The sequence below is a fragment of the Vulpes vulpes genome, chromosome 9 (assembly GCF_048418805.1).
Source record: "Vulpes vulpes isolate BD-2025 chromosome 9, VulVul3, whole genome shotgun sequence".
NCBI classification, from domain to species: Eukaryota; Metazoa; Chordata; class Mammalia; order Carnivora; family Canidae; genus Vulpes; species Vulpes vulpes.
Window position 1 is genome coordinate 105,032,927 of NC_132788.1, and position 27,544 is coordinate 105,060,470.

At 43.7% G+C, this 27,544-nt stretch overlaps 1 protein-coding gene and 2 non-coding genes across 3 annotated transcripts; 1 reads left to right on the plus strand and 2 right to left on the minus strand.

Moving 5' to 3' along the window:
- Positions 1–242: 242 nt before the first annotated feature.
- Positions 243–347, minus strand: LOC112911859 (U6 spliceosomal RNA). The gene has a single exon (XR_003233441.2). It is a non-coding gene; the product is annotated as a U6 spliceosomal RNA (small nuclear RNA).
- An 11,376-nt stretch (positions 348–11,723) lies between these two features.
- LOC112911858 (U6 spliceosomal RNA) lies at positions 11,724–11,831 on the minus strand. The gene has a single exon (XR_003233440.1). It is a non-coding gene; the product is annotated as a U6 spliceosomal RNA (small nuclear RNA).
- Positions 11,832–18,702: 6,871 nt separating this feature from the next.
- On the plus strand, positions 18,703–21,907 carry CD70 (CD70 molecule). The gene is made up of 3 exons (XM_025988502.2): positions 18,703–18,855; positions 19,982–20,015; positions 21,071–21,907. Exons 1-3 carry the CDS (start codon positions 18,703–18,705, stop codon positions 21,457–21,459), a joined length of 576 nt encoding a protein of 191 aa, XP_025844287.1. The 3' UTR covers positions 21,460–21,907.
- Positions 21,908–27,544: the final 5,637 nt, after the last annotated feature.

Sequence of the window (27,544 nt, forward strand, 5' to 3'; positions counted from 1 at the left end):
AAGAATTGTGAGTTCACTTTCTGTTTTAGTGATGTAAAAAGAAAAAAAAAACCTGCATTTATTTTATTTCCCTGAGGTATGACTTATGTACAAAAATGCTGTATATGTTTAATACTACATATTGATGATTTTAAAGAAAAGTAAACACCTACGAAACCATCACCACAATGTCACAAGCTTAACCATCACTTCTAAAAGTTTCCTCTTTCCTTCTTTATTTATGTGTGATAAAACCTTTTTTTTTTAATATGGAACGCTTCACGAATCTTTGTGTCATCCTTGTGCTGTGGTGATGCGAATCTTCTCTTGGTATCATTCCAGTTTTAGTATATGTGTTGCTCAAGCAAGCATGACAAGAACATTTAGTATAAGAGCCATCCTCTATAAAAAAAAATTTTAGGGGCACCTGGGTGGCTCAGTTGGTTAAGCGACACACTCATGGTTTCCACTCAGGTCATGATCTCAGGGTGGTACGATCAACCCCCGCAGGGAGCTCGTGGAGTCTGCTTAAGATTCTCTCTTCCCCCCTGCTCATGTGCTCTCTCTCTCTCTCTCTCTCTGTCTCATAAATAAATAAATATTAATTTTTTTTAAGTTTAAGTAGGGATGCCTGGGTGGCTCCGTGGTTGAACATCTGCCTTTGGCTCAGGTCATGATCCCAGGGTCCTGGGATCAAGTCCCTCAACGGGCTCCCCACAGGGAGCCTGCTTCTCCTTCTGCCTATGTCTCTGCCTCTCTTTCTGTGTCTCTCATGAATAAATAATTAAATATTTTTTTAATTTAAAAAGTTTAAGTAGACAATACAGTATTGTTAGCAATATGCATTATGCTTTATCATGGATCTCTAGGACTTACCCATCCTCCATAACTGAAACTGTATACCCATTAAACACCAATTCCCAACCCTCCCTCCCCAAGCCCCTGAAAGTCATCATTCCACTTTCTGTCTCTATCCACTTGACTTACCAGTTCCCTTGTATAAGTGGAATCATCTTTGTTCTTTTGTCCTCTGCTTTATTTCATGTGCTTGAGAGAGCAGCAGATTTAACTTCTTCCTCTTCTTTTTTTTTTAAGATTTTATTTATTTACTCATGAGAGACACAGAGAGAGAGAGAGGCAGAGACACAGGCAGAGAGAGGGAGAAGCAGGCTTCATGCAGGGAGCCTGACATGGGACTCGATCCTGGGTCTCCAGGATCACTCCCTGGACTGAAGGCGGAGCTAAACCGCTGAACCACCCGGGCTGCCCTAACTTCTTCCTTAAGGCTGAACAATATTCCATGATACGTATACACCATGGATCCTTTATCCATTCATCCGCTATGCCTTTGCTTCTGTAAATAACACTTCAACGAACATAGAAGTGGAGGTATCTCTTGGAGATCCTGATTTCAATTATTTGGGATTTATACCCAGAAGTAGGATTACTGGATGGTAAAGTAGTTCTATTTTAACGTTTGAGGAACCTCCACACTGCTTTCCATAACATGGCACCATTTTGCATTTCCATCATCAGTAGTGCACAAGGGGCGCCAGTTTCTCCACATCCTCAACAGCGCCTGGTGTCTTTTGTCTGGGATTTCGTGTTGGGTGGGTCGAAACCATCGTAACACAGTGGGATGGTATCTCACTGTGGTTTTGATTTGCATTTCCCTGATGATTCATGAGCACCTTTTCCTTATGCCCATTGGTCTTTATATCTTTACTGAGTGCTCACTAATATTTTTATTAGAACTTTTGCATATGAGTTCATAAATGAAATCAGTGCCTTCTTGTGTCTTTTAGTGACCATATGTGTATATTTGTGCTGAGTAAATATCTAGGAGTGGACTTTACACCCAACATGGGGCTCAAATTCACAATCTCAAGATCAAGTCATTAACTCCACTGACTGATCTAACCAGGCAACCATGCCCTTGTAGTTTTATTTTGTTTATTTATTTTTTAGATTTTATTTATTTATTCATGAGAGGCAGAGACACAGGCAGAGGGAGAAGCAGGCTCCATGCAGGGAGCCCAACGTGGGACTCGATCCCGGTTCTCCAGGAACATGCCCTGGGCTGAAGGCAGACACTCAACCTCTGAGCCACCCAGGTGTCCCGCACTTGTAGTTTTAAATTGCATTTTCCTTTTTTTTTCCCCTATGGAATTAGGATTGGTTTTTATTTGTTAATCTTGCTCTAATTTGTTTTTTTTAATAATAAATTTATTTTTTATTGGTGTTCAATTTGCCAACATACAGAATAACACCCAGTGCTCATCCCGTCAAGTGCCCCCTTCAGTGCCCGTCACCCATTCACCCCCACCCCCCTGAATTGCATTTTCCTGATGGTTAATATGGTTGAGCATCCCTTCATGTTTATTATCCATTTATATATTGTTTTATGTGAAGTATTGGGTCACATTTTTTTGGCCCTTTTTAAGATGAGTTGTCCTTTTTTTTTTTTTTTTTTTAAGATTTTGCTTATTTGAAAAGGAGAGAAAAAAAAAGTATGAGCAGGGGGGCAGTAGAGGAAGAAGCAGACCCTCTCCCCTGAGCAGGGAGGGGAGAGTCTTGATCCCAGGATGTGAGGCTTGATTCCAGAACCCTGGGATCATGACATGAGCCGAAGGCAGATGCTTAACCAATTGAGCCACCAAGGTGCCCTTTTTATTTTTGATTTATAGAAACTCTTCATATAATCTGGAAGTGAGACCTTTTGTCAATTATATTTTTGCAAATCTTCTTTCTCACTCTGTGGATTACCTTTTCATTCTCTGAACTGGTGTCTTTTGAAAAATAGAAGATCTTACTTTTAAAATACTATAAGAATAATATTTAATGGGGATCCCTGGGTGGCTGAGCGGTTTAGCGCCTGCCCTTGCCCCCCCCCCCCCCCCCCCCCCCCGCCGGACGTGATCCTGGAGTCCCAGGATCAAGTTCTGCATCGGGCTCCCTGCATGAAGTCTGCTTTTTCTTCTGCCTGTGTCTCTGCCTCTCTCTGTCTCTCTCTCTGTCCCATGAATAAGTAAATAAAATCTTAAAAAAAAAGAATATTTAACTTAATGATCATTTTAATAACTTCCTTTATATTTATAGTATTTTTAGTGTTCTGCTTTTAAAAATCTTTGCTTACTCTAACATAAATAAATATTCTCCTGTAAGAATATAAATCTCTTTCTTTAAACTTTATCTTTTACTTTTATATTTACAATCCACTTGGATTGCAGTCCATCCTTGCACTAACAGCACATTGTCTAAATTCCTGTGGCTTTATGATAGATCTTAATGTCTGAAAGGGTAACACTCCATTTTGTTTTTCTTCTTGAAAATCTTCCTGGCTATTTTTGGTTATTTGCATTTCCGTGTATTTCTTAAATCAGCATCACACACACACACCCACACACACACACACACACACCCTGCTGAGATATTACTAAGATGGCATTGAATCTATAGATCAATAGATGTTGGTGTAGAACTAATGTCTTCACAATTTTAAGTCTTTCAATCCATGACCATAGTATATCCTTCTTTTTATTTAGATTTTACTTAATATCCTCAATAACATGTTAAGTTTTGTGTGTAAATTTCTTGTACTACTTTCATTAGATTTAGTCACAGGTCTTTGATGTTTTTTGATGCTCTTGTAAATGGCATGATTTTCAAATGTCTTTTTCTAGAGATGTTGATACATAAAAACACCATTGATTTTTGTATTTTTATTTTTAATCCAGTAACCTTGCTAAATTCCTTCATTAAATCTACCTATAGGGCAGCCTGGGTGGCTCAGCGGTTTAGCGCCACCTTTAGCCCAGGGCCTGATCCTAGAGACCGGGGATCCAGTCCCATGTCAGGCTCCCTGCAGGGAGCCTGCTTCTCCCTCTGCCTGTGTCCCTGCCTCTCTCTCTCTCTGTGTCTCTCATGAATAAATAAATAAAATCTTTAAAAAAAATAAATCTACCTATAGTTTCTTTTAGTTATCTACCTACACAATAATATAATCTTTTATTTCTTCTTTTTCAAGCCTTTTGCTTCTTTTTGTTTATATGTTTTATTGTACTGGCTAGGACCTCAGTGCAATATTAATAAAAAGTGGTGATAACAATTCCAATTTCAATTGTCCACCCTTAATTATGTTGTTGTTTTAGATATTTTGGTGATATTCTTTAGCAGATTGAGAATACTCTATTTCTAGATTGCTGCAAGTTTTTATCATTAAAAGATGCTGAATGGATCGAATGCTTTCTGCATTATCTTTTGAGATGATGTCATTTTTCTTTTATTATGCTCATGTAACAAATTATAATAATTGATTTTTAATGTTAAAACAACCTTGCATTTAAAAGGCAAATGCACAATCCAAAAATCATATGTTAAGGGGAACACAACGAATAAAAATGCAATCTGTGACACTAATGACACAAAGGAGGAGGGACAGAGATGCAGAGGAGCAAAATATTTGTATACTATTGAAAATAACTTGGTATTATTAAAACTAGATTACTATGAGGTTAAAATGTTAATTGTAATCCCTAAGGTAACCACTAAGAGAATAAAATTTTTAAGAAAGGAAAGGAAAGGAAAGGAAAAAGGAAGGAAGGAAGAAAGGAAGGAAGGAAGGAAGGAAGGAAGGAAGGAAGGAAGGAAGGAAGGAAGGAAGGAAGGACATCTGAGTAACTCAGTCAGTTAAGCATTGGACTTTTGATTTCAGCTCAAGTTATGGTCTCAGTCTCCTAGGATTAAGCCTGCAGCACTGAGCCCACATTGGGCTCTGCATTCAGTGGAGCAGAGTCTGTTTGTCTCTCTCTCCCCATTACTGATCCTGCTCCTGCTCTCCCATGCTGATGCTCTCTCTCACTTTCTCTCTGAAATAAATAAATACATACATACATACACACATACATACATAACTCTTTTTTAAAGAAAATAAAGAAAAAGGAAAAATAAGGGAAATCAAATGGGTACACTACAAAAAATCAACTAAAAAAATTTTAGAGCCAATAATGGAAGAAATGAGGAACAAAACATGTAAAACATACAGAAAACAAATAGCCAAATTACAGAAGGAAATCCTTCCTTATCAGTAAATGCTTTAAATGTAAATGGATTAAGCTTTCCTGTTAAAAGGCAGAGATTGGCACATTGGCAAAACAACAACAACAACAAACATGTTCCATCTGTCCACAAAAGACTCACTTTAGATGCAAAGACACACAAAGGTTGAAAGTAAAAGGATGGGAAAAGATATTCCATCCAAATTGTTCCAAAGGAAAGCTGGGGAAGCTATATTATTGTCAAACAAAATACATCTTAAATCAAAAAGATCTCAAGACACAAAGAAGGATATTATATATCTATTAAGATTCAAAATAGAAAAAGATATAACAATAATAAACACATATGCACCTAACAAAAGAACCCCAAAATGTAGAAAGCAAATATTGAAAGAACTGAAACAAGACTAGAGAATTCGACAATAGTAGTTGTAGACTTTAACACACTACTCTCAATAATGACTATAACAATCAGTAGAAGATCAATAAGGAAACAAGATTTGAACAACATGATAAACCAATTAGACTTCACACATATACAGAGTACTTGGCCTAACACTAACAGAATACACATCCTTCTCAAGTGCACATGCAGTATTATTCAGGATAGACCATATGTCGTGCCACAAAACAAGTCTTAATAAATTTTTAAAGATTGGAACCATATAGAGTATTTCTTCCAATCACAATGTAATAAATCAGAAATGAATAATAGAAGGAAAACTGGAAATTTCACAAATACATAGAAATTAAGCAACATAATTTTAAACAACTAATGTGTCACACAAGAAATCATAAGAGAAGTTAGAAAATATCTTTAAATGAATGAAAATTAAAACTCAATACACCAAAATGAATAGGATGCAGAAAAAGCAGTACTAAGAGAGATATTTATAAATGTAAATGTACATATTTTTAAAAAGATCTAAAATCAGTAACTTCACTGCATACCTTAAAGAACTAGAAAAGGGGGATCCCTGGGTGGCGCAGCGGTTTGGCGCCTGCCTTCAGCCCAGGGCGTGATCCTGGAGACCCAGGATCGAATCCCACATTGGGCTCCCAGTGGATGGAGCCTGCTTCTCCCTCTGCCTGTGTCTCTGCCTCTCTCTCTCTCTCTCTGACTATCATAAATAAAATTTTAAAAAAATTTAAAAAAAAAAAAGAACTAGAAAAGGAATGTCAAGTTACATTGAGACCTATCAGAAGAAAGGACAAGGAGGCCTGGGTGGCTCAGCGGTTGAGCACCTGCCTTCACCCCAGGGCATGATCCTAGAGTCCCAAAATCGAGTCCCATATTGGGCTCCCCTGCATGGAGCCTGCTTCTCTCTCTGCCTATGTCTCTGTCTGCCTCTCTCTCTGCCTTTCATGAATAAATAAATAAAATCTTAAAAAAAAAAGAAAGGACAAAATAAAGGTTAGAGCAGAGACAAATAAAATAGAGAATAGAAAAACAACAGAATCAATAAAACCAAAAATCTATTATTTGAAAAGATCAGAAAAACTGCAAACATTTAGCTAGATTCATGGGAAAGAGAGCAGAGACAGAGAAGAGACTCAAATTACCAAAATCAGAAATGAATGTGGGAACATTACTACTGATTCTACATAAATAAAAAGTATTGTAAGAGAAGACTATGAAAAATTTTACACTAACAAATTAGATAACCTAGATTAAATGCATAGATTTTTAGAAATATATAACCTACTAAAGTTGACTCAAGATGAAAAAGAACATCTGAGTTGACCTGTAACAAGTAAGGAGGTTAACCACTAATCAGAAACCTCCCAACAAAGAAAAGCTCAGAATAGGGACACCTGGGTGACTCAGCGGTTTAGCGCCTGCCTTCAGCCCAGGCCGTGATCCTCGAGTCCCAGGATCGAGTCCCACATCCGGCATCCTGCATGGTGCCTGCTTCTCCCTCTGCCTGTGTCTCTGCCTCTCTCTCTCTCTCTGTGTCTCTCATGAATAAATAAATAAAATCTTAAAAAAAGAAAAAAAGAAAAACCCAGGACCAGATGATTTTAAAGGTAAATTCTACCAAACATTTAATAAAGAGTAAACACCAAAAAAAAAAAGAAAAAATAAAAAAATAAAAATAAAAAATAAAAAAAAATAAAGAGTAAACACCAATCTCTCTCAAATTCTTCCCAAAAAAATGAAAAGGAGAAAATACTTCCTAACTCATGCTGAGAACAGCATTACTTTGCTACCAAAACCAAATAATGGCATCACAAGAAAAGAGAACTACAGACCAATATCTCTTATGAATATGTATGTAAAAATCCACAACACAATACTAGCAAACAAAGCTAGCAGCATATTAAAAGGATTATATACCCATGACCAAGTGGGATTTATTTCCAGAATGCAAGAATGGTTCAACATACAAAAATCAGTCTGTGTAGTATACCAAATTGATAAAATGACAGGGAAAAAACACATGATCATTCCAAGTGATACAGAAAAGTTTTTGAAAAAATCCGGTTCCCTTTCATGACAAAAACACTCAATAAACAAGGACTACAAAGGATCTTCCTTAGCTAAATGAAGGCCAACTGTGAAAAACTCACAGCTAATATTATACTTGATAATGAAAGACCAAGAATAAGACAAGGATGCCTACTTTTGCCAGTTCTATTAAACATAGTACTAGAAGTTCTAGCCAGAGCAATTAGACAAGAAAAAACAAGACTGCAGACGCAAAACTTTTTAACCAAAACTAGAAGCTGTTCATTCCTGAAGACTCACTATTCCCCTACAACATTCTTTTTCAGATTTCCTTTGTGACCCATTGGGAGAGGTGAGCCTTATACTGGCAAGTCAGCATCAAACCCTATTACATTTGCAAAAGATTGAAATGTGCATTTTGCAGGTAGACGGAGAGGCTCAGTATTCTTTAGGGAAGAAAAAAGTGGTGTGACACTGAAGATCCAAAAACAGATCCTGAAGTTATACCAAATGAGTAAAATATTAATGAGCCTTTCATTAGCTGAAACCTTTAAGTTTGAGACACATAACACGAAATTCTGTTAATCACGGAGAAACTAATGGTTTCGTTGAATCCTGCTCTGTGTCTATGGGAATTCACACGTTTATAGCTACTACCCATTGTGCTATAATGTGCCTTTTCCACCGTTCTTCACTGTATTTTTTCCTAGGGACACCATAACAAAGCACTACAAACTCGGTGCCTTAAAACAATGAAGATTTATTCTCTCATAGTTGTATACACCAGAAGTCCAATACCTAAGTGTTAGCAGGGCCAGGCTCTCAGTGAAGACTTAGGGAAGGAACTTTCCTAGTTTCCTCCAGCTTCTGGTGGCAATCCTCGGTGTTCTTTGACTTGTAAATGCCTCACCCCAATCTCTGGCTTTTTCACATACACATTTCACTGTATGTCTGTATTTTGGGGAAACTCAGTTTTATCCTCCTGTGTTTCTCCTTTATGCACCCTGCTACCACACTCACAGCACTTCTGAAGCAATTCTCAGAGATCAGCTGGGTGTCCTACAATTCAACTAAATTTTCACCCTCTCTACCTGGAGAAGACACCTACGAGCCTCTCCCCAATGTCAGATGCCAATCTGACCTACTGGCTATATCAGAGGTTCCAGTGACTCTCCCTCCTTGTGTTCCATTAATTTGCTAGAGTGGCTCACAGAATGCAGAGAAATATTTTACTTACTAGATTACTGGTTTATTATAAAAGAATAGAACTCAGGAATAGCCAGATGGAAGAGGATACAGGAGTGGGGAAGGGGCATAGGGCTTTGATGCTCCATCTGAGCACACCACTCTCCCTAGTCCTTAGGGAGACAATCCATGAGAAAATGAGCAAAAGACTTAGAACAGACATTTCGCTGAAAAGAATGTCCAAATGACCTATACACATTTGAAAAGGTGTACATCTTCACTGAGCATCATGAAAATGCAATTTATTTATTTATTTTTTTTTGAAAATGCAATTTAAAACCATAAGATAGCACTACACAACCATCAGAATGGCTACTTATGTGTGTATGTGGTGGTGTCAACATGTAGGTATATAATGCAGTGTTGTTAACTATAGTCACCGTGCTGTACATTAGATCCCCAGAATTCATTCATCTTAGAACTGGAAGTTTTTATCCTTTAACAAATGTCTTCCCATTATCCCCACTTGTATGTGTGAGTGTTCTTTACGCGTTCATCTGCAGATGAACACTTAGGCTGCTCCCATGTCTTGGCTATTGTGAATAACACTGAAATAAAAATGTTTTTTAAGATTTTACTTACTTATTCATGAGAGACATTCAGAGAGAGAGAGAGAAGCAGAGAAATAGGCAGAGGGAGAAGCAGGCTCCATGCAGGGAGCCCGATGTGGGGCTCAATCCCGGGACTCCAGGATCATGCCCTGGGCTGAAGGCAGGTGCTAAACCGCTGAGCCACCCAGGCTGGCTGATCATTAATATAGCTGAGCCTGTTCTTCTCTCTCTTCAAAGCATCAGTGTTGCTCAGCAATAGCCACTCAATTCCACAGTCTTTTTATTTTTTTTTTATTTTATTTTTCACAGTCTTTTTAGTTATTTTTTCCTCTAACTCTCCAACACCAGAGATATGGCACAAGCTAGTGCATAGCCCTCCTCCTGTAATCCATCTCAGTTGACCACTAGTGAAAGTATTAACACACTGCACTAGGCTTGGGGAAAGGATGCTCAAAAATCCCCATATCACCAAGGATGGGGTTCTCACTGACATCTGATCAGTGAGGTACCCTCTTCCAAAATCTCTTTAGAGTCCTTTCCCAGCACCACTTTTGGCACCCAATGTTTAGATTGGGTTTCCTAAAACCATATGTGCATATGGCTTACTGAAGAAGGTCTCTCAGAATAAACCTGTAGAAGAATGAAGGAAGCAGAATAGGGGCAGAAGAAGCTAGTAGATGTGATTGCAAAGGAAGAGAATCTGCCTCAGCCTGATCTCATAGGGAGCTCTGGAGCATGACATGCATCACAAAGACTTTCTTACCCAGAGACACAGAAGTGTGATCTGTTATATATGTAAACCAATCACTCATTGGCCAAGGGCTACCCTTAGGGAGGGGAAAATAACTTTCATACCATCTTCAAGCAAAGAAACATCTGTCAGGCAAGGACACTCTCTTGAAAAAATAAAGTACAAGAATGAGTCATTAGTAGCCAACACCCACAGCAGCTGGAGGTTGGGTGCCACGGCCCAGCAAAGAGGATCTGGGAGAGGCAGTCACAGCACCATGTGTTCTTTGTCTATCACCCCCTGGAACATAAACTTCATAGAGCAGAAACTTTGTTTTCTTTACCATTGCATCCCCAGTGCCTGTAACAATGACTGGCACAGGGTAAATGCTTATTAAATAGTTATTGATTGAATGAATGTTCTCTAAGACAAGATCTAACAGGCATGCCCTGACTCAGAGGGACTCCTTGCTCTCTATTCTCCGCCCTGAGAAGAGGCAAACAAAAGAGGGATTAAATAGAGAACACTTACTGATATTAAAAGCATTCAACCATGAAAGAAGAATCCAGTGGACCATACAAAAATTAAAAACATCTGGGATACCTAGGTGGCTCAGTCGGGTAGACGTCTGCCTTTGGCTCAGGTTATGATCCTGGGGTCCTGGGATCAAGCCCTGGGTTGGGCTCCACATTGGGCATAGAGTCTAGTTACAATTCTTTTTTTTTTTTAATTTTATTTATTTATTTTTTATTTATTTATTTATGATAGTCATACAGAGAGAGAGAGAGAGGCAGAGACAGGCAGAGGGAGAAGCAGGCTCCATACACCGGGAGCCCGACATGGGATTCGATCCCGGGTCTCCAGGATCGCGCCCTGGGCCAAAGGCAGGCGCCAAACCGCTGCGCCACCCAGGGATCCCCTAGTTACAATTCTTGATTCTCTCTCTCCCTCTCCCTGTGCCCTTCTCCTCACTCCCGCTAACAACATTCTCTCTCTCTCTCTCTCTCTCTCTCTCTATCTCTATCTCTCAAAAATTAAGTAAGGGGGTGCCTGGGTGGCTCAGTGGGTTAAGCCTCTGCTTTCAGCTCAGTTCATGATCCCAGAATCCTAGGATCTACCCTCATGCTGAGCAGGGAGGCTGCTTCTCCCTCTCCCTCTGCCTACTGCTCCTCTGCTTGTGCTCTCTCTTTCTCTGTCAAATAAATAAAATATTTTTAAATAAATGAAAAATTGAGTAATTGCAAATATTTGCTCTTCTAAATATCCGATTAAGAAAGTTTAATAAAATTCACAAAACAGGAATAAATATTTACATATTTTATGCCATGCACCTAAAAAGGAATTTGTACCCAGAATATATCAAGGGCACCTGGTTGGCTCAGTGGTTGAGTGTCTACCTTCAGCTCAGGGCTCAGGTCATGGTTCTGGAGTCCTGGGATTGAGTCCTGTATCAGGACTCCAGAAGCAGGGAGCCTGCTTCTCCCTCTGCCTGTGTCTCTGCCTCTCTTGCTGTGTCTCTCATGAATAAATAAATAAAATTTACTTATTTAAAAAAATAATTCTTACAACTCAATGATTAAAAGACAAAAACCTCAGCAAAAAGAAAGAAAAGATAATTGTCAAAAAGCTGGATAGCTATGTCCTAGAGAAGCTATACAGCAGACAAATGAACATATGAAAAGATGCTCAATATTTATTTGTTTATTTATTTATAAATATGGTAACGCTTCACAAATTTGGGTGTCATCCCTGCACAGAGGATCATGCTAATCTTCTTAGTATCATTCTAATTTTAGTATATGTGCTGGTAAAGCAAGCACAAAGTGCAAATTTAAATGACAACAAATTGGGGCACCAGCATGGCTCAGTTGGTTAGGGGTTAAGTATTTGCCTTCAGCTCAGATCATGATCCCAGGCTCCTGGGATGGAGCCCCACATCTTCTCCTTCTGTCCCTCCCCCTGCTTGTGCTCTCTCTCAAATAAATATATAAAATCTTTTTTAAAAATGACAGCAAATTACCACAAGAATGTCTAAAACTAACATGACTAACCAAACCAAGTATTGTTGAAGATATGGAGCAACTAGAACCCAACATGGGATGGCCACTTGGGAAAACAATCAGAAATTCCCTACAAAGTTGAACATACTCTTGGCTTGTGACCTGCAGTCCCACTCCTATGAATTTATCCAAGAGAAGTGAAAACATGCCCACATAAAGACCCACACAGAATGCTCATAGCATCGTTATCCGAAATAGCTCCAAACTGAAAACAACACAAATGCCCATCAGTTGATGAATGCACAAAAAAATGGAATATTACTCAGCAATATTGATACACATAACATTATGTCAAGCACAAAAGATACTGTGGGACTCCGTTTACATGAAATTGTAGAAAAAGCAAAACCAGAGTGACAGAAAGTAGATCGATGGTTGCCTACGGATGGATTGGGAAGGGCAACTATAAAAGGGTCATGGGGTGGGGATCCCCGGGTGGCTCATCAGTTTGGCGCCTGCCTTCAGCCCAGGGCGTGATCCTGGGGTCCTGGGATCGAGTCCCGCATCGGGCTCCCTGCGTAGAGCCTGCTTCTCCCTCTGCATGTCTCTGCCTCTCTCTCTATCACTCTTTCTCTCATGAATAAATAAATAAATAATTTTTTAAATGTTAACATTTTAAAAAAAGGATTGAGGCTAAAGAGTTATGGAAAGCCAGTTGGAAAAAAAAAAGGTCACAGGGTAACTTTCTGGGGCAACAGAAATATTCTAGATCTCAACTGTGGTATTATTATATGACCTTGTGCATTTGATAAAAATCGTCACTCTATCCACTTAAATGGGTGAATTTTATTAGATAGAAATTATACTTCTGTTAAAAATAAACCTTTATGTTGATAGTGGCAAAAATAAAAAGACAGAGCCTGGGTCTGGTACTGATGGCTCCACTGATCAGCTAAACCGTGTCAGCAAATACTCATTTCCAAACATCTTATTCTCTGAGGAAAGTACTTTTCTCAACAAAAGTAATCACTGTTGGTCAACTTCCCATTTCCTTGCCACTGAAAATGATCCTCAACACAAGAGGTGACCTTCTCACGCCACAGGTCTCCTGCTGATCACATCTTCTCCCTGTGTAGTCACCTGTGCAGATTTTTCAAGAAACCTGGGAGCAGGTGGTCTAGGTTTTCACAGACCCAGAACACTGAATGGGAGTCTTGGTCAAGTTGCTAGTTAAAACCACATGCATTTCTCATGGCAAAGCGGACGAACCTGGAGGACCTTATGCCAAGTGAAATAAGGCAGATGCAGAAAGACAATCACTGTGTGGTCTCACTTATACGTGGAATCTAAAAAGTCTCATTCGTAGAACTAAAGAGTGGACCGGAGGCTGCCAGGCGCTGCGGGGTAAGGGGGCGAAGTTGGTCAACCGGTACAAACTTTGAATAATAAATAAGTTCTGGGGAATCTAGTGTGACAGAATGATGAAATAATGAGTAGCACTGTGTTATAGACTTACAATTTGCTAAAGGGGTGACACCTGGGTGGCTCAGTTGGATGAACCATCTGCCTTCAGCTCAGATCCGGATATTGGGGTCCTGGAATCGAGCCCCCATGTCCGGCTCTCTGCTCAGCGGGGAGTCTGCTTCTCTCTCTCCCTCTGTGCTCTCTCTCTCTCTCTCTCATTATCTCTCAAATAAATAAATAAAATATATTTTTTTAATTTGCTAAGGGGGCAGCCCTGGTGGCTCAGTGGGTTTAGCGCGGCCTCCAGCCCAGGGCGTGATCCCGAGGACCCAGGATCAAGTCCCACATCAGGCTCCCTGCATGGAGCCTGCTTCTCCCTGTGCCTGTGTCTCTGTTTCTCTATGAATAAGTAAATAAAATGTTTTAAAAAAAAGATTTAAAAAAATTTGCTAAGGGAATAGATCTTAAGTGTTTTCACCACAAAAAAACAGAAGATGGCAACTCTGAGGGGATGGACCTCTTCATTAACTTGATAGTGGTGATCATTTCACAGGGTAAACATACATTAAATCATCGTGTTGTATACCTTTAAAAAAAAAAAACACTGCATTGGGCACCTGGGTGACTCAGTGGTTGAGCTTCTGCCTTCAGCTCAGGGCATGATCCTGGGATCCAGGGATCCAGTTCCACATGGGGATCCCTGCAGGGAGCTTGCTTCTCCCTCTGCCTGTGTCTCTGCCTCTCTCTGTGTGTCCCTCATGAATAAATAAATAAAATCTTAAAAAAAAAAAACACACGTAATACAACCTAAGCTGCATATAATTTTTATTTGCTGATCATACCTCAATAAATCTGGGAAAAATTAGAAATGTTTAAAAACCACATTAGTTCCTTTTTCAGGCTCGAGCTTTGTCCTTTTAGTAGACTGTCTGCAGAAATGATCCCCAACCATTCCCCATCTCTACGTGCATGTGTTCCTTCTCCCATCAAGTCATGGATTCAGTCTACTTCCCATTTCCTTGAACCTGGGTTGATCTTTGGATTTGCTTTCACCAAAAGAATACAGTGGAAGTGACACAGTTGCCACTTCCAAGCTGAGATCCTGTGACCGTCAGCTTCTAGTTTTGCCTTCTTAGGATCCAGCCACCACGTATAGAAGCTTGGCTTAATTTTGGAGGATGGCTTGGCAGTTTCTCATAAAACTAAACATACCCTCACCATAGGAATCTGTAATCACAGTCCTTGGTATTTACCCAAAGGAGTTGGAAAACGTACGCCCGCACAGTTTTATGCATAATTGCCAGAACTTGGAAGCAAGTGTGCAGTAGGTGAATTGACAAATAAACTGTGGGGCATCCAGACATCGGAATATTATTCAGTGCTAAAAAGAAGTGAGGGCTCCACCGCGAAAAGACACAGAGGAAATGTAAATGAATATTACTGAGTGAAAGAAGCCCATCTGAGAAGCCTACGTAAGGAATGCTTGCAAATATCTGCAATTCTCGGAAACTCGACGCTCAGGAGAAAAGGGATCTTACTTCCTTGCAACCAGATTGCCCCAGGGCAGGGGAGGGGGTGGAGAGGCTCTATCCTCTTCCTTCCCTACGGGTCAGGAGGAGTAGTAAGGGAGGTGGAAAGTTAGCTGGCAAGGGGAGGGAGCCAGCCTCCTGCTTGAAGGTAGGGGAAGCTCTGGTTTCAGAACTTCCTCAAACATCCCACACCGCCCCAGCACAACTGCACAATTGGGAGAACAATCGATTGATGGAGCCCCCCTAATGTCCCAGGCCAGTAATTTCAGAGCAGCAGGGAAAACCCAGACATGGGGTGCACATGTGCAATCAAACTCGGGCACACCCCCTCCACCCACCTCTCTGCGAGGTGGTTTCGGCTCATCTTTCTAGCCCTGCTGCCCTGAAAGATGGAAGTCGTAGCATGACACGCTCCACCGGCCATGCAAAGTCTCAAAAATGTGATTCTTTATTTATCACAGGTATAAGTCCCCAATAACAAATGGGTGTTTGCGTTGGTTTTGTTTTGCCTTTTGTTGCTACAAATCACACCACGTCGAACTTATGTGTGAGCATCCGTGTTTGTGATGTGTGAGGGGGGTGTGCTTGTCACATAAAATCCTTCAAGGACAGCTGCTGGGACACAGGGAAGCTGTATTCTGGTCCCTTGACTGGTTCTGCTCTACCTCATCCTTTGCAAAAGTGTGGATCCATTTCAAATCCCATCATCTGGGCGGGAGGATGCCTCCCAGCCAGATGCCGAGAAAACACAGCAAATCAGCCAGCGCTTTGATCTTTCACCAAACCGCAGGTGAAAATGAAAATGTGTATCCCACCGGCTTTGAACTTCCAAATTCTCTTATTATGAAAAGAGAGTGTATCGCTTGATGCTATTTCTTGTGCGTGTGCGTTTCTTTTTATAAACGGACTTTTTCTGTTTCACGTTTCTAGAGAGTGTCAGTCATTTCTTAAAGACTTCACTTATATATTTTATACCTTAAAGAAAATCGTCAGTGTGTGATCCACTTTTCCTTTTTCACTCCCGCTTCCCATCTTGCGTGCGTATGTGCCCTTAAACTTGCTATTTTTAATGGAGCAATTATTCATTTATCTGCGAATCATTTCAGCATTCTCTTTTATGCCTTCTTAGTTTGTTTGCTTTTTTTGTTTTAACATACTTAACACATCACTGCACCAGGATGAATTTTTATGAAATCACCATGCTTTCGGTGTTTTCCTGGTTTCTTTTTTCCTTTTTACACTTAAACCTTTGCTCCAGCTGGAACTGACTTCGGGTTTGGCCATCTCTTAGCTTTTCTGATTGATGTAATTACCAATTGACTGTCCAGAGAGGTTGATACCCTTTTTCTGCATTTATAAACCAGTTGAATTCCTTTCTTTGTGAATTGTTTGTACCCTTGTACGTTCTTTTTTTTTATTAATTTTTATTTACTTATGATAGTCACAAACACAGAGAGGGAGAGAGAGGCAGAGACACAGGCAGAGGGAGAAGCAGGCTCCATGCACCGGGAGCCCGACGTGGGATTCGATCCCCGGTCTCCAGGATCGTGCCCTGGGCCAAAGGCAGGCGCCAAACCGCTGCGCCACCCAGGGATCCCCCTTGTAACTTCTTCTAATGAGTATTTTGTGGGTGAAAATAACAAAATCAAGAGCGGGCCTTTATTGAGCACTTGCTGTGTGCTTGGCACCAGGCTACGGCCTGACACATACCTTTTCCTCTGAACCCCTTCACGGCCCACATTAGGGATTCCAGGAACATTGACCCTAAAAGCTGATGAGGATATGAGTTTCTCAAAACCTCAAAGCTAAAATGTGACATTCCAGAGACTGGAATACAGCTGCGCTGAGGGACTGCAGATTCCACGTACTTGACTATCCTCTGTAGCAATTAGTCTTGCCGCGTTGAGATGGAGGTCGGGAGGGACACCAGGTGGACTGCAGGAAATCGTCAAAAGTCCGTTGTGGGGAACAGGACATGATGAGGACTAGAGGCTCTGGAGATGGGGTTAGCGGCTGGAGCTAGACTTTAGAACCCGGGGGGCGGGGGGAGGGTGTTATATAGTAAGAAAGAAGGTTGAGAAAATTTTCTAGGATCATGCCACCACGCTCAGGAGAGCTTGAGGGGGAAAGCCCTTGGGGTTCCTGCCCACTAAATCCCCAAACTTAATCCTAGGGCTTTAGGGAAGGTAATTCCTTTAGCAGTTGGGGGTCTCAGCGGACAAATGCCAATCACCTGCATCCCTAGGATTCCGGGTCCATTTGACTCCTTTCTTTCTTTCTTTCTTTCTTTCTTTCTTTCTTTCTTTCTTTCTTTCTTTCTTTTCCTTCCTTCCTTCCTTCCTTCCTTCCTTCCTTCCTTCCTTCCTTCCTTCCTTCCTTCTTTCCTTCCTTCCTTCCTTCTCTTGCCACCCCACCAGCCAAGGTGGTTAGTTGGCTCCGGCTCTGAAATCTCTGAAATCTATCCCGTATCCGCCCTCCAGACCAGGTCTCTACCCCCTCCTCACTTTGGAAGGAAATTTTTAAGTTCCGGTGTCTATCAGCAAAGCTTCTTAGAGCACAGCTCTGGGCACTTGTCGTTGCGGCGACAGCAGCTTTCATGCAGTGAAAGTGCAGGGTTAGATTCACTGATACCGACCGCGATGGCCATGATCCTGCAAGCCCAGGCCATCTCTCTAACGTCTTGTTGTAGGATTCTTGCAGCTACCACAGCACAGTACCACAAATGAGGTGGCTTACAACGACAGAAATTCATTCTGTCACAGGTCCAGAGGCCAGATGTCTGAAATCAAGGTGTCCGCAGAGCCTTGCTCCCTCTGGAGGCTTTAAGAAAGAATCCTTCCTAGCGTCTTCCCGGTTTCTGGTGTCCTGAGCAATTCTTGGCAATGTCTCTGCCTATGTCTCTGCCTCTCTCTCTCTCTCTCTCTCTCTCTCTCTCCCTCCGTGCCTCTGTGTGGCCTTTCTTCTCCTTACAAAATGCCATTTTTTGAATTTAGGACCCACCCTATTGCAGGATGGTCTCATCTAATGACACCCATCTAATGGTGTTCCCAAGTGAAGTCACATACCAACTGCGGTTCTAGGCAGCACAGGAATTTGGGACCGGATACTATTCAACCCACTGCAGCCATTAGGGACAGGTGGTCTCCGAAAGGAAGAGAACCCTGAAGGGTGATGTGAAGTGTTTATAAGAGCCGGCCACCAAAGTGACCTCTGCAGGCTTCTGCTCTCCTCCTATTGGGCAGGTCAGTCACGTGGCCCCGCAGCAGGCTGGGGAGACCCGGGAAAGTGAAGAGAAGCACGTGGGTGTTTGGAGAGCCTCCCTGCCCTCCCTGGCTGCTTGCCCAGCGCAGCGTCTGGTCCGTAGGGGATGCTCGGTGAAGATTTGTTGAATGAGTGAATGAGTGAATGAGTGAATGAGTGAGTGAGTGAATACCAGGAAGGTGAGGGGAAGGAGCCAACTAGGAAGCTCAAGGGGCACCATGCAGCTGGCCCACCGCTCTGGGAGCTGGGGGTGTGCAGGAGCCGGGGCGGGGGGATTTCCCTGCTGAGTGAGTGAACCACTCAAATCCCTCCCCTTTGCCGGACATCCCCAGAGTGGGGCGGGGCGGGTCCCAGGCAGGTTTGGGCAAGCAGAAGCCTCAGAGCTGAGGGAGGGCTGACGTTTCATCCGGCTGATGCAGCGCCGACTGAAGACCACGATGGCAGAGGAGGGCTCCGGCTGCCCGGTGCCCCGCTTGCCCTGGGCGTCCGTCCTGCGGGTGGCTCTGCCGCTCTTTCTGGCGGGCGCGGTCATCTACTGCTTCCTCTGCACCCAGCGCCTCGCGCAGCAGCGGCAGCTCGAGTCACCTGGGGTGAGTTGAAAAGCAAGGCGGAAAGGAGATGCAAACCTGCCACCTGCCCCGTGGGGCCTGGGGACCGCCGGGTGCGACCCGGTCTTGCGCGGGTGGGGGGGGAGGGGCGCGGAGGGAGCCGGGGCGAGCGACCGGAGTCACGGTGGGATCCAAGCCCAGGGACCCAGCGGCCGGGGCTCTCGGAACCAGACGGAGAAAAATCGCCCGGGGAGACCTGGTTGGGAAAGAGTAGGGCGAGAGTTAGAGACCCGAGCAAGCGGATAGGGCCCGGCTGCCCTGGAGGGTAGGGGACGTCGGTTGTGTTCCGGAGGTGAATCCCGGGTGGGGATCCCGGGGTGGGGAGGTTGCCGCTGAGCAAGGGGCATCCGATGTGGGCATAGAAAATGACTCGTCTTTGGTGTTCCCCCGGCGGGCTGACTCAGAGGCTGCTGGGGGCTTCACAAAGCCGGGAGGGCGTGGGTCCGGCGCCTGCAAGACCAGGGCGGCCCGGCCGGCTCTCCTGGAAGCCCTGGACGCCCAGCACAGGGCCCCACCTCGCGGGGGACGAGGGGTGCGCAGCGCAGGGGGCTGCGCCGCGGAGAGAGCAGGTGTAAGCAGTTCATTCAAAACTACTTCCTCTTTAAGGGATCTTTAAAAAGTCGACTCAGGCGGACGGGTTGAGAAGCGGGTAGGAGGATGAGCAGAGAAGAGAGAGGTCTACATTGGGGCGCCCAGGCGGGGGGAGGGGGGCAAGAGGGGGACTTAAAACCTTCGTGCTCACGTACCCACCGGGAGGGGGGACTTAAAACCCTCATGCTCATGTGCCCACCGGGAAGGGGGAGACTTAAAACCTTCATGTTCGTGTGCCCACCGGGTGGGGGGGGGGGACTTAAAACCCTCATGCTCATGTGCCCACCGGGAGGGGGGACTTAAAACCTTCATGCTCATGTGCCCACCGGGTGGGGGGGACTTAAAACCCTCATGCTCATGTGCCCACCGGGAAGGGGGAGGCTTAAAACCTTCATGCTCGTGTGCCCACCGGGTGGGGGGGGGACTTAAAACCCTCATGCTCATGTGCCCACCGGGTGGGGGGGACTTAAAACCTTCATGCTCATGTGCCCACCGGTTTCCCCTTCTTTTCTTCCAGTGGGACATGGCTGAGCTCCAGCTGAATCACACAGGTAACCTCGCGCGCGCGCGTGGGAGGCAGAAAGAGAGAGGGACAGAAAATGAGAAATCGCGATAAAGAGACAGAAAGAGAAAGAGCCAGAGAAAGGGAGAGAGAGTGAGCCCGGGAGGGAGAGGAAGGCGAGGGGGGGGGGGGGGGGGAGTGTGTTTCTGGCTCTCTACGACCTTGCTCCTTCTGCATCCCTCGCCCTTTACCGTCCGCCTTTGGGGGGAAGAAAGCGCACTCAGCACAGTCGCCAGGTTCCTCCCTTCGCCCCGCAGGCCTTAGCCCGGCGCTGTTCCAGGTGCCACCGCAGACAAGGGAGCGGGGCTCCCCTTCTACCCAGAGGCTCAGCCAGTAAATACTTGAACATGCAAACTACCTACACGCCGAGGGGAGGGGGGTACACCCCGCCCCCTCGGACTGGTCCTACAGAAAGATTAAGCAGGGGAGGGGATTGGGGCGCACCAGGGCTGGCTTTGCCAGGGACAGTGGGGTCCTTGGGAGCGGCAGCGTCCCTGAGAAGGTGGCCTTAGAGAAAGAGGTGAAGGTGGTGAGGGAGCCAGCCACTGGGTGGCCCGTGGGGAGACCCTCCCCCTCCCTTTAGCCCTCCCCACCGTAGGGCCTTTCCCGGCTCTTCCCCAGAGGTTTGGATGCTGTGTTCATTCCATTTTGTAGTGGAGGGAAACCCTGTTCCTCTTTTTCTTCTCTGGCACTTTCTATTCGGGCTGCTGAGACACCATGCCGTAAATTAGGTGGTTTATAACAGCAGACATTTCTTTCTCATGGTTCTGGAAACTGAAGTCCAATATCAAGGCATCGGCAGATTCTCCGTGGCTGGTGAGAACCTGCTTCTTGGTTTCTAGATGACCATCTTTTCTCCGTGCCCTTACGTGGCAGGAACGGGGAGAGTGCTCTCCACACCCATGATCTCATCCCCTCCCAAAGGCATTATCCAATACCATTATCTTGGGGGTTAGGGTTCGACAGAGGAATTGTGGACATTGGGGCTATAGCGCTGTTTCCCTAAACCTCCGTCCTCCCACCTCCCTGACGCTCTGCCCCCAGGACAGCGGCAGGACTGCAGGCTGCGCTGGCAAGGAGGCCCAGCACTGGGCCGCTCCTTCGTGCATGGACCGGAGCTGGACAACGGGCAGCTGCATGTCCAGCGCAGTGGCATCTATAGGCTGCACATCCAAGTGACACTGGCCAACTGTTCCTCCTCCCTATGGGCCACCACGCCCCACAGGGCCACCCTGACGGTGGGCATCTGCTCCCCAGCAGCTCGCAGCATCAGCCTGCTACGCCTCAACTTTCACGGAGGTTGTGTGGTCACCTCCCAGCGCCTGACACCGTTGGGTCGAGGAGACACTCTCTGCACCAACCTCACCCTGCCTCTGCTGCCATCCCCAAATGCTGATGAGACCTTTTTTGGGGTTCAGTGGGTCCACCCCTAACTATTGCACTTCCTGGCCCAGATTTATTGGGAGAATGTGTTTTTCTCGTTTTTATTTTCTCTTATAAAAATGTATTTTTCTTTGTGTATCTCTGTAATATAGTGATTTATAATAAATATCTATTTAGTTTTTGTCCTCTTTTCTGGCACTGGAGCCTAGTGCCAGAAAACCCTTGGAATTTCCTCTGTGTGGAGAGCGTTAAAGGTGTCTTTTGTTATGATAATGAGGTGACTTCTGGAAAGCCCTCAGGTCACCTAAGTTTTGGGGCCCGGTTGGCTGGGGAACCAACCCAGGAATAGGGGGTTGGAACTTTCAGTTCCCACCACCTGACGCCTGTGTATTGAAGCCTCCCTAAAAACACTGAAGGATGGAGTTAGGAGAGCTTCGGGATTGGTGAACACTTGGAGGTGCTGGGATGGGTGGTGCACGTAGAGAGGGTTGGTGAAGCAGGTCTAACTACTTGTGGCATGGTGCTGCCTGATTCAAACTTTTTGTTCAAATAAATTTTTAAAAAATGTTTATGTGCCTCAGTTTATCTTTTTTTTCTAAGATTTTATTTGACACAGAGAGCGGGCACGCTCACGAGAGAGTGCACAGCAGGGGGAGCAGTAGAAGGAGAGGGAGAAGCAGGCTCCCCCTTGAGCAGGGAGCCCGTGGGGCTCGGTCCCAGAACCCCTGGATCGTTACCTGAGCCAAAGCCAGACTTTTAACTGACTGACGCAGGTACCCCTGCATCTTGATTTCTGATACCATTCTCCATTAAAAAGGAATCAGGGCTCCTTAGAGAAATGGCTGATTGTAGGGGTGGGACAAAAAAATATGCAAGATGAGCGTGGTGTAAGTGGCAGAAATAGGGATGTGCACAAAAGAAAGGAAAGAAGGAGTAGAAGAAAAGAAAAGAAAGAGAAGCCATATTGGTCTGTATGTCAGAGGAGCACAGAAGCCAACTGACAAAGCCTCCAATGGCTAAAACTGGAACAATGTGAGCAATAAAATAAATAGAATACTTTTGGATTATAATTCAAAATATAAAATAAATATCCATGAGTCCATATTGATATAAATAGGTGGTTGAATATATTTGGTTTTTTTTTAATTTTTTTTTTAATTTTTATTTATTTATGATAGTCACAGAGAGAGAGAGGCAGAGACACAGGCAGAGGGAGAAGCAGGCTCCATGCACCGGGAGCCTGACGGGACAGGAATATATTTGTAAGTGGAGAAGAAGAGACAGAGCCCTTGTGCAGAATCTCAAATACTTTATATTGTCAACCCTAGAAGTGAAACTGCCAGTTATGGGCACTTGGTTTTGACTCAGGTCAGGATCGCAGGGTCTAGAGATCAAACCCCACATGAGACCCCATGCTCAGCACAGAGTCTGCTTGTCCCTCTCCCTCTGCTCCTCCTTCTGCTGTCTCACTGTCTCTGGTGCGCGCTCTCTCTCTCTCGAAAAGATAAATAAAATATTTTTTTAAACTGCCAGTTATTTTATCAGCAAAAATAGATTTATTCAGGAATAGCACCAAACTGCAATCCATAGTGAGCAAAACCTATGCCAAGTCTGCCAAACAAAGGAGAGGACTGCTCTTTTCTAGAGGAAAGCAGAAAATTGGGAAGGCATCATAGATGAAGTCCATTGGAGTACCCTGGGAGATTGAAGTAAAGTGGCTTCTCATTAGGTGAGTTGTGACTGTCTGCCATTGGCTCTACTGCTCCCGGGGGAGGAGGAAAACTTTCTTCCTCCTGCTCATATAGTTAAGTAGTATCCATGTGCAAGATGTGGCTCTTCCTATTGGGTTTGCAATCAATGATGAGTGGTAGGGCATGAGAGGTCCCCCTGCCACACATCGCAACTTCATTTAAATGGTTTCACTTTATAATTTTCACAATGTAGCTACTCCATCCTAAAGGAGGAGTAGCTCCCCACTCCTTAGGTGTGGACTTCACCATAGTGACTTCCTTCCAAGGAGGACAATATGGAAAGTGAGGGGATGAGGAGTGATTTTATGGTGGAAAAACCTGACCAGGTGCGCCTCAGTGGTTGACCATTTGCCTTCGGTTCAGCTCGTGATCCCCGGGTCCTGGAATCAAGTCCTGCATTGGGTTCCCCCCAGGGAGCCTGCTTCTCCCTCTGCCTGTGTCTCTGCCTCTCTCTGTGTGTCTCTCATGAATAAACAAATAAAATCTTAAAAAAAGAAAAAGAAAAACTTGACCAACACACCTCAGTCATGTGACCAAGGCCAACATCAGTAGTGTTAAGCCATTGCCACAGCACACACCCCTAACATGAGAGGATGAGAAAAACATTTCACTTTTGCAGTCTTCCTCCCAAAATCCATCACCCCAGTCTAACTAGGAGAAAAAAACCAGACAAATTACAAGAAGGAGGCATCTTACAAAATACCTAACCAGTCCTCTTCAAAATGCTCAGTCATCAAAAACAAAGAAAGTTCGGGAAACTGTCCTAACCAAGAGGTACCAGAGGAGACATGATGATCAAATGTACTTAGGAATCATGGATGGGATTCTGGGCAGATAAAGATATTGGAGGAAAAGTGAAGGAAATCTGAATCAACTATGAGATTTAGTTAATAATAATGTATTAGGACTGGTTCATGAATTGTAGCAAAAGTTCTATACTAATGTAAAATGTTAAAAATAGAGAAACTGTGTGCATGGAAGTATATGAGAAGTCTATACTCTCTGCTCAGTTTTCCTGTAAATCTAAAACTCGTCTAAAAAATAAAGTTTACAAAAATTAAAAATAAAAATAAAGTTTACTAGTAAAAAATAAGGAGAATTGCCTCAATGGGAAAGATGGTGTAGCCAAGTATGAAAGTCTGAGTTTCAAGATAAATGGATAAAGGAGCTGTGGTCTATGTATACAATGGAATATTCCTCAGCCATTAGAAACGACAAATACCCACCATTTGCTTTGACTGGATGGAACTGGAGGGTATTATGCTGAGTCAATCGGAGAAGGACAAACATATGGTCTCATTCATTTGGGGAATATAAAAAATAGTGACAGGGAATAAAGGGGAAAGGAGAAAAAATGAGTGGGAAATATCAGAAAGGGAGACAGAACATGAGAGACTCCTAACTCTGGGAAACGAACTAGGGGTGGGGGAAGGGGAGGTGGGCGGGGGGTGGGGGTGACTGGGTGATGGGCACTGAGGGGGGCACTTGATGGGATGAGCACTGGGTGTTATTCTATATGTTGGCAAATTGAACACCAATAAAAAATAAATTTACAAAAATAAAAAAGAGAGAAAGTCTGAGTTTCAGGGATGCCTGGGTGGCTCAGCAGTTCAATGCCTGCCTTTGGCCCAGCGTGTGGTCCTGGAGTCCAGCATTGGGCTCCCTGCATGGGGCCTGCTTCTCCCTCTGCCTGTGTCTCTGTCTCTCTCTCTTTCTCTGTGTGTGTGTGTGTGTGTGTGTCTCATGAATAAATAAATAAAATCTTTTTTAAAATAAATAAATAAATAAATAAGTAAGCAAATAAATAAATAAATAGACAGACCATAGCTGACCATTTGGCAACACACCCTTCCAGATCACTTGCCTAGTAGATCTGAGTTTCAAGAGGATAGCAAAGATAAGTGAGGATGGGAAGGTTAACCATTCTGATGAGTGTAAAGGGATATCTCATGTGATTTTGATTTATTTCCCTGTTAATCAGTGATGGTGAGCATCTTTCATGTACATATTGACCACCTATATGTCTTCTTTGGCAAAATGTCCAGTCAGGTCCTCTGCTCATTTTTTTAATTGGATTACTTCTTTTTTTCACTACTGAGTTATATGAGTTCTTTATGTATTTTGGATACTAATCCTTTCAGATAGATGTTTTACAAATATTTTCTCCCATTCCTTAGGTTGCCTTTTGATTTTGTTGATGGCTTCCCTTTCTATGCAGAAGCTTCTTCTCTTGAGATAGCCCCATTTGCTTCTTTTTGCTTTTGTTTCCTTTACCTTTGGTGTCAGATGTTCAAGACATTAATCCATTTTGGAGTTTTTGTTTGTTTGTTTGTTTAATATTTTATTTATTTATTCATGAGAAAGAGAGACAAAGACACAGGCAGAGGGAGAAGCGAGCTCCATGCAGGGAGCCTGACATGGGACTCAATCCTGGGTCTCCAGGATCACGCCCTGGGCTGAAGGTGGTGCTAAACCGCTGAGCCACCCAGGCTGCCCATTAATCCATTTTGAGTTGATTTTTGTGGATGGTGGTAAGACAGAGATCCAGTTTCGTTCTTTTAGCCCAAATGTGACCTATTTCAAACTCTGACCTTCAGAACCATAGGAATGTAAACTTGTGTTGTTTTAAGCCACAAGGCTGATGATCATATAGTAGCCACGGGAAACCATATATGCCCTCCCCCTTTGCCGTAGCTGTTGGGGTTACATTTTCTCACCAGCTGCTCCTCACCTCTCCCCTCTTATCTCTCTCTTCATAGATCTCACTCCCCTGTCTCAAAATTCTGCTTATTCTATCATGCAGAGCTCCTGAATTCTGTCCTTACTGATATCCAGGGTTATATTACTCAACAATCACCAAAGATCAAGACCCATCAAGAGGTTTTCATTAACAAAAAGTTCTCATCCACTTTCAGAAATGAATTGTAACATTCCACTTGAAGGCTAGAAGCCATAGTCAGGATCATGAACCTCTGATGGTAGAAATGCAAGGGGCTCTTGGGTGTATTGTGAAGTAGAAAATGAGTCTAGAACCAGGTTAGGCAGACCTCTAAATTCCAGACTAAGGATTAAGGATTTATTGCCCAGGCAAGAGGGAGCCATTGAAGATGTCAGAATGAGGAGGGACCTGACTGAATTTGCAGTTTTAAAAGGTCATTCGAAAAAAAAATAAAAATAAAAGGTCATTCGAGGCGCCTTTTACACAATCCTCCCCACCCCAGGACTGGATCACATTCTCTCCTTCTGCATCCCTAGTACTTTCCTTCACCATGCTGTCTACAAATAATAGCTATACATGGGGATATTTTGCTGACTCTCCATCACAACCAGGGTAGCCTTCAGACATTAGGGTATCTGTGGTTTGGCAAGGGAATGAGTATAATAATGATGGGGGGAAAGGATAAATACTGGTGAAAGAAAAGAAGAAAGAGGGACGCCCGGGTGGCTCAGTGGTTGAGCATCTGCCTTTGGCTCAGGGCATGACCCTGGAATCCCAGGATCAAGTCCCGCATCGGGCTCTCTGCATGGAGCCTGGTTCTCCTCCCCCTGCCTATGTCTCTCCCTCTCTGTGTGTCTCTCTTGAATAAATAAATAAAATTTAAAAAGAAAAAAGAAAGTCTCAACATCATTAGTTGTGAGGTATATATGAGTCAAGACCACAATGAGATATCACTGCATACCTTCTAGGTTGACTATAATAAAAAAGATAGACAATAGGGGCAGCCTGGGTGGCTCAGCAGTTTAGTGCTGCCTTCAGCCTAGGGCCTGATCCTGGAGACCGGGGATCAAGTCCCATGTCGGGCTCCCTGTATGGAGCCTGCTTCTCTCTCTCTCTCTCTCTCTCTCTCTGTGTCTTTCATGAATAAATAAAAATCTTTAAAAATAAAAGATAGACAATTAAAAAATGTTGGCAAGGAGGGATAGAAATTAGAACTAGGATGGTTAACTTTAGGTATCCACTTGACCAGATCATGGGACACCCACACACCTGGTTAGGTATGATGTCTGGATGTGTCTGTGAGAGTGTTTCTGGAAGAGCTTAGCATCTGAATCTGTAGACTGAGAAGGGAGTGCTGCCTTCCCTGATGAGGATGGGCCTCATCCAACCTGTGGAGGGCCTAAACAGAACAAAAGCAGAGGAAGGGAGGACACATGTCTTTCTTAACTGCCTAACTGAGCTGGGACAGTGGTTCTCTCCTGCCCTTGAACTGTGATGTCCATCAGCTCCTGACCTTCAACTTGGACTCAAATTACACCAACAGCTCTCTCCAATCTCAGGCATGCAGATGGAAGATCATGGGGCACACTGTCACAAGCCAATTCCTCATTCTGAATCTCTTTAGAGATGCACATCTCCTGTTGACTCTGTTTCTCAGGAATTTCT

What these genes read in the sequence shown, in the direction of transcription:
- CD70 (XM_025988502.2), top strand. Translation starts at nt 18,703, where the DNA reads ATGGCAGAGGAGGGCTCCGGCTGCCCGGTGCCCCGCTTGCCCTGGGCG. An exon ending in GGCAGCTCGAGTCACCTGGG is followed by an intron (nt 18,856 to 19,981) that starts GTGAGTTGAAAA and finishes CTTTTCTTCCAG; the next exon opens with TGGGACATGGCTGAGCTCCA. An exon ending in GCTCCAGCTGAATCACACAG is followed by an intron (nt 20,016 to 21,070) that starts GTAACCTCGCGC and finishes CTCTGCCCCCAG; the next exon opens with GACAGCGGCAGGACTGCAGG.